We start from the raw sequence: 10,907 nt of genomic DNA, 5'->3' as shown, positions 1-10,907 counted from the left end.
GTTTGGGTTATATGTATTACTGTGTACAAGGAGCAGATTTATGTAAATGGAAATTAATATTTTAGCATGAATAGTAATAAAGGGTCCATGATGAATGGTAAAATAATAAAAAGTAGTAAAAGGTGTTTAAATGGGTTCTTTCATCTTTACACTGTATCTTCTAAAACATCAGATTGAGAGAGAAGGAATACATCACTGTAGAGTTAAGAATAATGCATTTCATACAATATACAATAATGCAGAATGATACAAAAAAAAAGTTAAGGTCAAGGAATAATGAAGGAATAATGAAATCTAATCGTTAAATTCCCATAACTTTTAATACAAGTGAACTTATAGTTACTTTAGATATAGCATGACCGTGGATATACACTTTAAATAAATGCCACAAAAATAAACCAATAATTTACACAAAGTTCTCTCCTATGAATCCATGTGTAAGCAATAAAGAGGCATTATAAAAGCTCACAAAAGCTAAAGGAAGCAGTTTGAAAAAAGAGAAATGTTTGAAAAAAGAGAAATGTACAGACTGGATAAAAGAGTGCATTTTAATACTGATATTTTGCAATCAAAATAATATAAGAGAATACAGTCAAAGAGTGAAATACACATTAAATTACAAAAATTGTAGAGATGAAAAGCAAAAATAAAAACAGCATTCCAGGCAAACTTCAGCTTAAAGAAAGGAAATCCTCATTCAAGACAAAACAAAACCTCCCTGTTCCCTTCCTAAAAAGAAAGATACCAAGCAAGATATATACCTTGAATTACCAATTAAAACAAGTGTTAATGCATTATTAGACAGGAAAACCTAAGCTTAATGACAATGCACAGAACAAATTTTCCTCCGTAGTCTTTAGAAGCAATTCAGTGAACTTTTCCAAGGTGATATAACAATATTCATACCAAAATCCTAGAACATTTTTTGCTTAAAATTTTCATGTTGAAATTGTGCTTCACCCCCCCCCCCCCCCAAGTACATGATTAACCAATGCTCCTGTTAGCTTAAGACTGGTTTTGGCTTGCATTTGTATGAATATATTAAAGGGCATGTGAATATTTATTAAAAATATTATTAATTGTAATAATAACACTATTAATAACTGTAATGATAATCATAATAGAGTTATTCCAAACCTTTGACTGCTGTAAGTGGATATATCTGCTCAAAATATTACTACCATTAACTGCAGAAAGCAGGTTTACCCCATAGCCTTAAAAATAAACTATGCTGCCAGCAGTGGACCCACCCACCCTGACTTCCAAACACTGTGCTGCCTCTAACCCATTCATCCCTTACAAATGTTCTTATTAGCTACCTTTTTAATATTTTTTTTATGAAAGACAGTTTTTGCAAATTTTTTGAAGTTTTCCACACATTTCATCGAATATCACTTTACAGGAAATATTTAAAATGTACTGCAGGAGCAGAATTAAACTTTTTGATGGATAATCCACATCAGTATGGGGATGCCGTTGAAATATAATTTTTCAGATAAAGGGTTAAAAGTTATTATTTCACAGCCACTCCAACTGCAGAATCTCTATTCTTACACTTATTTAAGTACAGTAATATACTCTTGATATAATAGCAAGATATTTCCATTTTCCTACTAATTTACTTAAACATTCTTGAAAGCAACTTCCAGGTCATAATATCACGCATTGATCTAGTCTTCTAATAATTAATCATTTAAAATGTTTATCATTTTTTAAAATGAAAGAAATCTAACTAGGAGAGGAGAGGAGGTAGAAGGTTTTCAAATTCAGTCATATACCTTTATATACATTTAAGAATTTTGATATTCAAGAAAGGCATTAAACCTATATATGGTTAATATATATTAAACATTTTTTATCTCGAACTACTTTGACTTTAGACCACAAGCTTTTACTCCACTCTAAGAAGCATGAAATGAATTATTATGAATTATGAATTATTACTTTAGAATTTATATTTGCATGTTAGTATTTCTGATAATTTTGTCACTGAAAATAATTAAAAAGTTTGTAATAGAAGTCAAAACTCTCTCATTAACAAGAAATGTTAGTGTATATATTAATGTTTGATGAGAAACTGACCAGACTTTAGGTGGATTTTGTATTTGCATTCTTTCATCATTAATCTCATTAAATTACTTATTTTATGAGCACTTCATGCACCATGGTGGATCACATGCCAGGTGCTGCTCACACCAAGCCACTCGGGGGAAAAACGTAAAGCATAGGACCCATACGACTTCCCACGCACAACAATTTGGCTGTAGTGTATGCAGTTTTCTAGGACACAAGGTTAGAAAGTGACTTTGGGTGTACTTTTGAAGCACTGTAACTCTTCAGTGACTGGAGTCAAGGCCAAACAAATGAAAAACTGTTTAGTGCACACAACTTAAGAGTAGGTTTGATACATGTGACATGGGTGTACATACCATGTAGAAACAAGTCAGTCATGCCATGGCACATATGTACATGTTGCCCATTGGCCATGGACTAAAATGGCATACTGTATTCATCATAATATACATGCATTTTTGAAAGCCCTTTGAGTTAAATGCTGCAAATAATTCCATTACATAATTATTACACAACCATTTTTGTGTACTTTATTTAGCAATAATTCAAATAATTTCTTTCATTTCTTAAAAAAAAAAAAAATAAATAAAAGAAAAGAAAATGCATAAGTACCAAATGTATATATGTATATATTTATATATGAATATATGTATATATTTATATATGAATATATGTATATGTGTACATATGTATGAATACATATACACGTGAGTGTATGTGTGCATGTGTGTGTGGGTGCCTGTGTGTGTGTGTGTGGGGCGGGTGCGTGTGCATGTGTGGCTGGGTGTACATGAGTGGGTGTGCGTGTGCATGTGTGAGTGCATATGCATGTGCGGGTGCATAGCATGTGTGATGCATGCGTGTATGTGGATGCATTTGTGTGTGTGGGGGCACAAGAGAGAATAAAGAAGTGTCCTCTAAACAACATTAAGAACAAATAATTGAAAGGACATTACTCACACTCATGCAATGGTGTCTCTTTATATGAGGGCATTCATGTCCAAAGGTGTTCTTGGACCAATTGCATTTATTACATATTTTGTTAATTTAATCTTTCATCTATAACACAAACTTCAGTATCTTCACTTTAATGCATTACAATCATGAGTGCCTTAACTTGAATACATTGATACTCATGTTATATATGAAGATTTAAATTGACAAAACTTTTATCAAATGTTCTGTCAGACAATTGGTTCAAGACTCCTTTTGGACGTGCCTTCATATAACTCAGAAAATAATTATGGTATTCTACACAAAATTTAATTTGCCCCCAGAAAACAAATAGCTGAAATAAAGACAAGACAAAGAATGAAAAGAATATGAAACACAATCTTCACTCCAAGGTTTGTTAGTCTTTTTTGAGATGCTTGTCTTTGATATGGCAAATCAAAACCTTTTAAAAAGAAAATGGTATTAAAGAAAAAACATTGTTCAGAAAAGTCATGATACTTATTCGACACTGATTTTATGTGCTTTCTCATCTTCCAAATAAATGCCACATATCTAAGCTCATTATTACATTATAACCCTATCATTAACATTTTTTAAAGTGCTACAGCATTTCAATACAGTGTATTAGAAGCTTCAAGGGAGAATATGAAAGAAAACAAAAACAGACAAAGAAAATATGCTTAAGTTGAATCATCACAACAACAGTATTAGCAATAGGTTTGCTGGATATATTGCAAGTGCTGTAATCTTTTATTCCTTTTACCTCCAAGAAAATCAATGTCAGCTGAAGCCTTTAAAGCTCTATTCCTAGATATGTTATCTTGACAGGACAATAACAAATCTGTAAAAGGGGAAAATAATTCCTTGCATCACCTTATACTGTCACATCCACCTTCTAAAAAGCATTGTTGCTTTCTGCTGATGTTTATTGCACATTATTACCAATACCATGAAATAATGTGTGAGATTGCACACACATGATATAGTGTGTAAAATTAAGAAGAAAAGGAATACAAATAATGATAAAAAATGAAAGTGATACATATTCAAAACAAAACAATTTAATGTAAACAGAAGTAATGGGATTGGTTTGGGAAGCACAAAATGTGATGCAATCACACACACAAAACCATAAGCTATGAAATCACAATTAATCAATCACAAAGGAATGACAAGTAATACAGGTGCAATGAACAATGAACACAAAATTTAATCATGGCATGAAAATAGTAATTAGTATTGAAAACAAATAAAGTCAAATCAGAAAAATTAGTAATCATTATCATCAATACTATTTTAATTTGTTGTATTTTTTCCATTTTCATTTTTTCAAGAAGTGTGCAATGTTATTCAAAGACAACTGTTCTGTGGCTCTACAGCTCATCTTAGCTGAGGATATACATTTTCCATGATAAAAAGGGAAAGCTGTTTCCCAGTGTCATATAGCTGCTGTCTCTTCATTCAACTTCCAATAAGATGAAGACAACCATTGTATTTTAACTAAAAACACAAGCATACACAAATGCACATATAAATTAATCATACACACACCACACACACACATACAACACAACTATTATATATATATAATATTATATATATATATATATTATATATATATATATATATAATATATACTAATATATATACATACTATATATATATATACATACAATTAACATACATATATATACTATACATATATAACTATACATATATTATATATATACATATATACAATACATATATATAATATATATATATATATATATATATATATATATATATGTGTGTATATATATACATATGTATATATACATATATATACTTATATATATATATATATATATATATATATATATATATATATATATATATATATATATATATATGTTAACAAACAATCAAACACCTTTAGCTTGCTGCCACTTTTTGAAGACCAGAAATGGATGTAAAAGAGCTTGTGAGTTCTTGGAGGACCTGACAACAGTGAGGAGGAAGGGGAGAGAATTAAGGACAACAATATGAAAAGAGGGGAAAAAGAGAAAGAGACAAGGGGACATCAGTAATTGTCAGGGAATAGCTTTCAGTCTTATTCTGAAGGAATATGGATACAAAGAACCTTCTCAAAATTCTGAATATCTGGGCATAGTTTGGCATGGCAGGATGCACATAAGCCCACACAGACCTACACACATGAACACACACATTCTCTCTCTCTATCTCACTCTCTCTCTCACACAGATGTACACATTACCATTGAATATAATAAACTAAATAAGAACACAGTACTTATGGCCACCTACATTTCTAACTTACATGAACATGAACATCTTCCATATTACAAGACATGATAGTTCTTCAGTACTCAAACCATGGCTGGCTCAGACATCATCAAACAGACCTTTGTCAGGCTTGTGAGTCCTAGCCCTTGAGTACTGAGCTAGGCCAGAAAAACCAGAGATCCTAGCACTACCCCGCCCAGCTTCCATCTCATCCTCAAGGGTCAAGGAGGAGGTGGTTGTGTGGGATGAATAGTCGGCAATATTGTCTGAGCCCCCGAGGAGCTCCAGGTGGGCTGACTCAGAAGAGTCCTCACGTTTTATGGGACGCACTAGCTCCTCGGCACGTTGACGGGCAGATCTGAGTGGGAATAAGTGGTGAGTAGATGATAAATCAAACTATATCTTTAACCTGTATAGCTTTCAAAACAAACCACTTGATCTGCCGCATATGGCTATATGTGTTCAATGATACCTTCTCACTATTTTGAAATCTATTCATAATTGTAGATGATGTAATATTAGGGGTGAAAAATATCTTCTCAGCACATAATGAACAAAATATCTAAGCCCTTAATGAGCACAAATAAGCTATTTTGCTTTTATGCATAAATTTTAGGAACACTCACCTGTACATACTGGCAGATGACTCACCACCCCCAAACCTCTCTGCAAACTCCCTGCGACGAGCAGCATTGTCTTCTTGCCTCTGGCGTCGCCGTGTCTCTGTTGGGAATCAACCAGATATTTTAGTAACCAGATGAATCTCTCAGCCAGTTACACACAAGACCCTAAAATTTTTTGTAGATGGATGGTAAATATGCAGAGGCTGAAGAACATTAGAAGATTTGTATAATTCCTAGAATGTCCATAAATTTGCTGATTACAGATTATATGGCTCTCTTCTCATATGAATATAAAGCATTGCTCCAGTGTTGGCTTAATGATCATTCATTTGTGATATTCAAGCAAGACTCGTCTTACAACTTTGAACAGAAGACCATTATATCCTTGAGTTCATTCCTCTATCTCCTACTAACTATTCTCAACTTACAGTCAATAAAAAAAGGACACTTTTAATATTTCAAAACTATTTAAAATCTTTACAATACTAAACTTTCATAAATAAAAAACACAAATAATGAGATAAGGCCTAAGTACCTCTATTCACAAGTGTCTTTCCTTCTTCGATGAGGTCAGAAGTGAGGTCATCATCTGACATGAACTGTTGGAAGCCCAGTGCAGAGAGGAGCCGTGAGCCTAGGCTGTAGTAGGTGGCAAGACACAGGGCAACTATCATCATTGGGAAGTAGATGTTGAAGCCATCACTGATAATTTTGATCACATCCATATGGCCCATTATCTGCACAAAGGAAGAAGCACTATAGCTGTAAAATATGTAACAATTTTGATAAGAGTTGATGAAAGACATATTTGGAAGCTACAAAGTAACACACAGGAAAATTCATCTATGGTAAACATAAGTTTTACAATTCATCAATCAAATAATATGATAATAAGGATAATTTGAAATAATTAGAGACACAGAAGTAAAAACACACACACACACACACACACACACACACACACACACACACACACACACACACACACACACACAAGCACAAGCACACACACACACACACACACACACACACACACACACACACACAGCACAAGCACAAGCACAAGCATACACACACACATACACATACACATACACATACACATACACATACACATACACACACACACACACACACACACACACACACACACACACACAGATGATGATGATGATGATGATGATGATGATGATGATGATGATGATGATGATGATGATGATGATGATGATGATGATGATGATGATGATGATGATGGTGATGATGGTGATGATGGTGATGATGGTGATGATGGTGATGATGGTGATGGTGGTGATGGTGGTGATGGTGATGGTGGTGATGATGGTAATGATGGATTCCACAACCACCTCCCTACCTATCCATCCACAGCCCCACATTCCCTCACCTGCGTGTAATGTGTTTCGTCCGTATGGACTTTGATGACATGCGAGTCCATATGAATGAGGGAGAGGAAGTTGAGGCACATTGGAGGGGTGAGTCGACACAGCATCATCCCAGAGAAGATGAGTGAGTACTCATCTGTCTGGTGGTGTGGAGCCAGGTAATACAGGTTGAGTACACGGATCTTGAAGAGGGTTGAGTATGCACACAGAGCAATGTAGGCCATGGTTAGGGATGATATGACCTGGAAGTTTTTATTAAACAAAGAAGAAATAGATTAAAAATATATATAGATATTATAAAGTAAGTCCTTTTTATTGCTTTAACACTACAAATTCTATAATCAAATGATCAACAGTTTCTTAGTCCTAAACTTAATCTGCAGGTTCCTAAGGTATATTTCTTGCCAAACCCTATCTTTTATATCATGCACCACAACTCCTCCTAATAAAGGAATAATAACTATGAAATAAAAAAATAAATATAAATTAAGAAATAAAGTTGATACACAAACAAATAGCTAAAAAAATCCCAAGCGTTCCCTCCCTTTACCTCGATGGTGAAGTAATCGTAGCTGGCCTTTGCGAGGTTGACAAAGACAGCAAAGAGTGAGATGGTGGGAGATGTGCTGAAGAAGGTGAGCTCAGACCACACCACTGCCACTGACACCAGAGCGCAGCACACAGCCACTGAACGCAGAAGGTAGCCACGGATGCGACACCGCCACAACCACTCTAGAGGGCAAGAGGAAAAGGCATATGCACATGAATTTTGTGGGGAGTTTTACATGATGAAAAAAGAGGATACTCATAGTATGATTCTATACAAAACAAAAATAAAAAAATCTCATGATGCACTTTGTAGCTCAATGCTTTGCAATTAGTTATTTGTCATAAGAAACTGGTTGAATGCAACTGAATGGCTGTTAAAAAACAGAAAGAAGAGCCAGAATAGGAAGAAAGGGGAGAAGAGAAAGAGGAAAGAAGGAAGGATAAGAAAAGGAAATAGATGGAGGAAAAAAAAATCCTTTGATAATAAGGAAACTAGAACAAAAAGAAAAGGAAGTGGTAGGAAAAAAAATACATACATATATATGTGTAAAAGGTATGAATGAGAATTAATATCTTCACAATACAAGAGATGTGTTTGACCAGTTTTGATCATATCTTCATCAGAAATACATGTATTTCTGATGATATATATATACATATATGTATATATATTTATTTTGTGTATGTGTGTGTGTGTGTGTGTGTGTGTGTGTGTGTGTGTGTGTGTGTGTGTGTGTGTGTGTGTGCGTGTGTGTGTGTGTGTGTGTGTGTGTGTGTGTGTGTGTGTGTGTGTGTGTGTGTGTGTGTGTGTGTGTGTGTGTGTGTGTGTGTGTGTGTGTGTGTGTGTGTGTGTGTGTGTGTGTGTGTGTGTGTGTGTGTGTACATATATATGATAGGTAGATAGGTAGATAGATATAGATATACACACATTCAAGTATTAAGCTCCAAAACTCTTAAACTAACCTACAGTAGGGGTATAAACATAAGAGATGAGATAATGCCTTCGGGGTGGAGTTGAGTGCTTGAACGAGGTATCATGAGAGACTGCATTCCGGTGAGTGTCTTCCAAGTATGCAATGTTCTCCACTAGCAAGCCCCACTGAGTCTCCACGCGTCTCTGGTTTTGCAGGGCCTTTATTAACTGGAAAGATGAATTTGGAATTGTGTTACAGGAGAGATAAACAGTTTGAGAATTGTCTATGAATCAAATGTACACATAAACAAACTCAATCACTCTTTTCTTGATTAATGTTTCTGGAAAATTATGAATAAGCTAAAAAATCAACAATGCTTATGGAGTGCAGTCTACCTTTTCCCTCACGCTTTCTGATATACAGTCACTTCTAACCCACTATTTCCATAGCAGCTTATGTAACCTTCCATCTGCTCTGGCATCTGCAAGTGCAGCTTCCAACTTTTCCTCTCACCTCATCATGGATCTTTCATCCCTCTTCCTCACCTGCTTGTGCAACCTGACGAGTGCCTTCTCGGAGGGTACATCTGCATGTGGGGAGTCAGGAGTGGGGTGCTGGCGAACTCTATCTAGGAGCTCTGAAGGGACCTTATTTTCAATGACATCCATGTGTGAACGTAGTGGATGACCCAAGCCAATGCTTCCCCCCAGGGCCCGCATGCTCTGCAAAGTGGAAGGAGAGCATTAGACAGGAAATAACTATTGTTGTGTGGGTTATATAACGAAACAAATATCTTTGAATTTCATGTGTATATAAAAATGAACCCTATATAACTTGTTTATCAATGATAACTTGGTCACGGCTTCAGATTATTCACATCATGTTATGATGATGCGTGCATTACATTTTATAATGTTCTTTATATAGAACAATATAATAAATGTAATTGCCTGAAGGAGAACGTGATGTGTTGATATGAACCTGTAAGTAATCTTCACTCTTGTTGATGTGATCTGACTCCTCATGTCAACTACTCACATTGTCTTTTGGCACTCTGTCTTGAAATATGACACAAATATCACTGTATATCACTGCATACAATATTCAATAAAACTAAAAATCAAGAAAAGGAGTTTTTTTTTTTTTTTTTTTTTAACCATCAATAAAATCACATTCAATCTTGTACACAGCAAGCAACATACCTTATTTATTGAAATAGACTCTAATGACCATAACCAGGCTACTATAAGTTCAATGTAATAACTAAAAATACACATCAAACATCTTTGAATATCCCACCAAAAATAAAATCATGCTGTGCATACAAGTGACAAAAAATAATATATATGTTTGTTGGTGTGGCGTGGCAAGCGCTATGCACCAACTGCACCTGTAAAAGATTCCGGAGGCAATCCCAGTCGGCTTCACATAGTACCCAGAGCAGAAGCCAAGTGAACCCCATATTCTCCTGGAGGTAATAATGTATAAGGACAAAAGAAAGGAAGAGAAGAAAAAAAACTCAAAAGGGAAATAGGGAAATACATATAACATATACATTACCTGTAGCAAATCACTGACATGCTCATTAGCTTCAGCTTTTTCTTGGGAGAGCTTTGCTGCACGGAAGTATGCATGATGGAGTGTGTGCAGGGTGGAGGCGGAGTGCCAAATGGAGCGCGGAACTTCCACTAAGCCATAGCCAAGAAGTAACACCAGCCAGAACAGACCCCATGTGTTGGAGGCAGAGGCAGCAATGGCTCTGAGTTTTGCTCTGGGTCAGGTGAGAGAATGTTGTGGTTGAATATCATGTATTATTTGACCTTTTTAGCTTATTGATAAATTCATTAGCAAGTGTCAATATATGAAATATTGGATCAGCAGTTACATTTGCAATACATATAAACAGGGTTTGATGTACTTAATGAATACAATTTAACACAGTAGACACTTCTTAATAAAATATGATTTATCAAGTATTGATAAATTTGCTACAAAATATCAATTAAGATTATAGTACTATAGCATCTCAAAGTACACATGTAAAGTAAGATCTAATGGTTCACAAACTGCTTATAGTTACCACATTTGATGGCAAATAAAAGGCTTATT

The 10,907-nt window shown here is 34.8% G+C and overlaps 1 protein-coding gene across 1 annotated transcript in view; it reads right to left on the bottom strand.

The window, feature by feature from the left end:
• Positions 1–5,215: 5,215 nt before the first annotated feature.
• Positions 5,216–10,907, bottom strand: part of LOC119594382 (LMBR1 domain-containing protein 2 homolog) — an 8,808-nt gene continuing 3,116 nt past the window's right edge. Inside the window, exons 4-11 of the mRNA XM_037943447.1 lie at positions 10,359–10,569; positions 9,344–9,520; positions 8,848–9,025; positions 7,886–8,067; positions 7,338–7,577; positions 6,471–6,672; positions 5,939–6,035; positions 5,216–5,670 (exon numbers count right to left, since the gene is read on the bottom strand). Of these exons, the coding sequence (XP_037799375.1) occupies positions 5,412–5,670; positions 5,939–6,035; positions 6,471–6,672; positions 7,338–7,577; positions 7,886–8,067; positions 8,848–9,025; positions 9,344–9,520; positions 10,359–10,569 (1,546 nt within the window). The 3' untranslated portion in view covers positions 5,216–5,411. The remainder of the gene's footprint in view (positions 5,671–5,938; positions 6,036–6,470; positions 6,673–7,337; positions 7,578–7,885; positions 8,068–8,847; positions 9,026–9,343; positions 9,521–10,358; positions 10,570–10,907) is intronic.

The sequence above is a fragment of the Penaeus monodon genome, chromosome 3 (assembly GCF_015228065.2).
Source record: "Penaeus monodon isolate SGIC_2016 chromosome 3, NSTDA_Pmon_1, whole genome shotgun sequence".
Lineage (NCBI taxonomy): Eukaryota > Metazoa > Arthropoda > Malacostraca > Decapoda > Penaeidae > Penaeus > Penaeus monodon.
The sequence above is the reverse complement of the archived record's forward strand: the minus strand, read 5'-3'. Positions and strand labels throughout refer to the sequence as shown.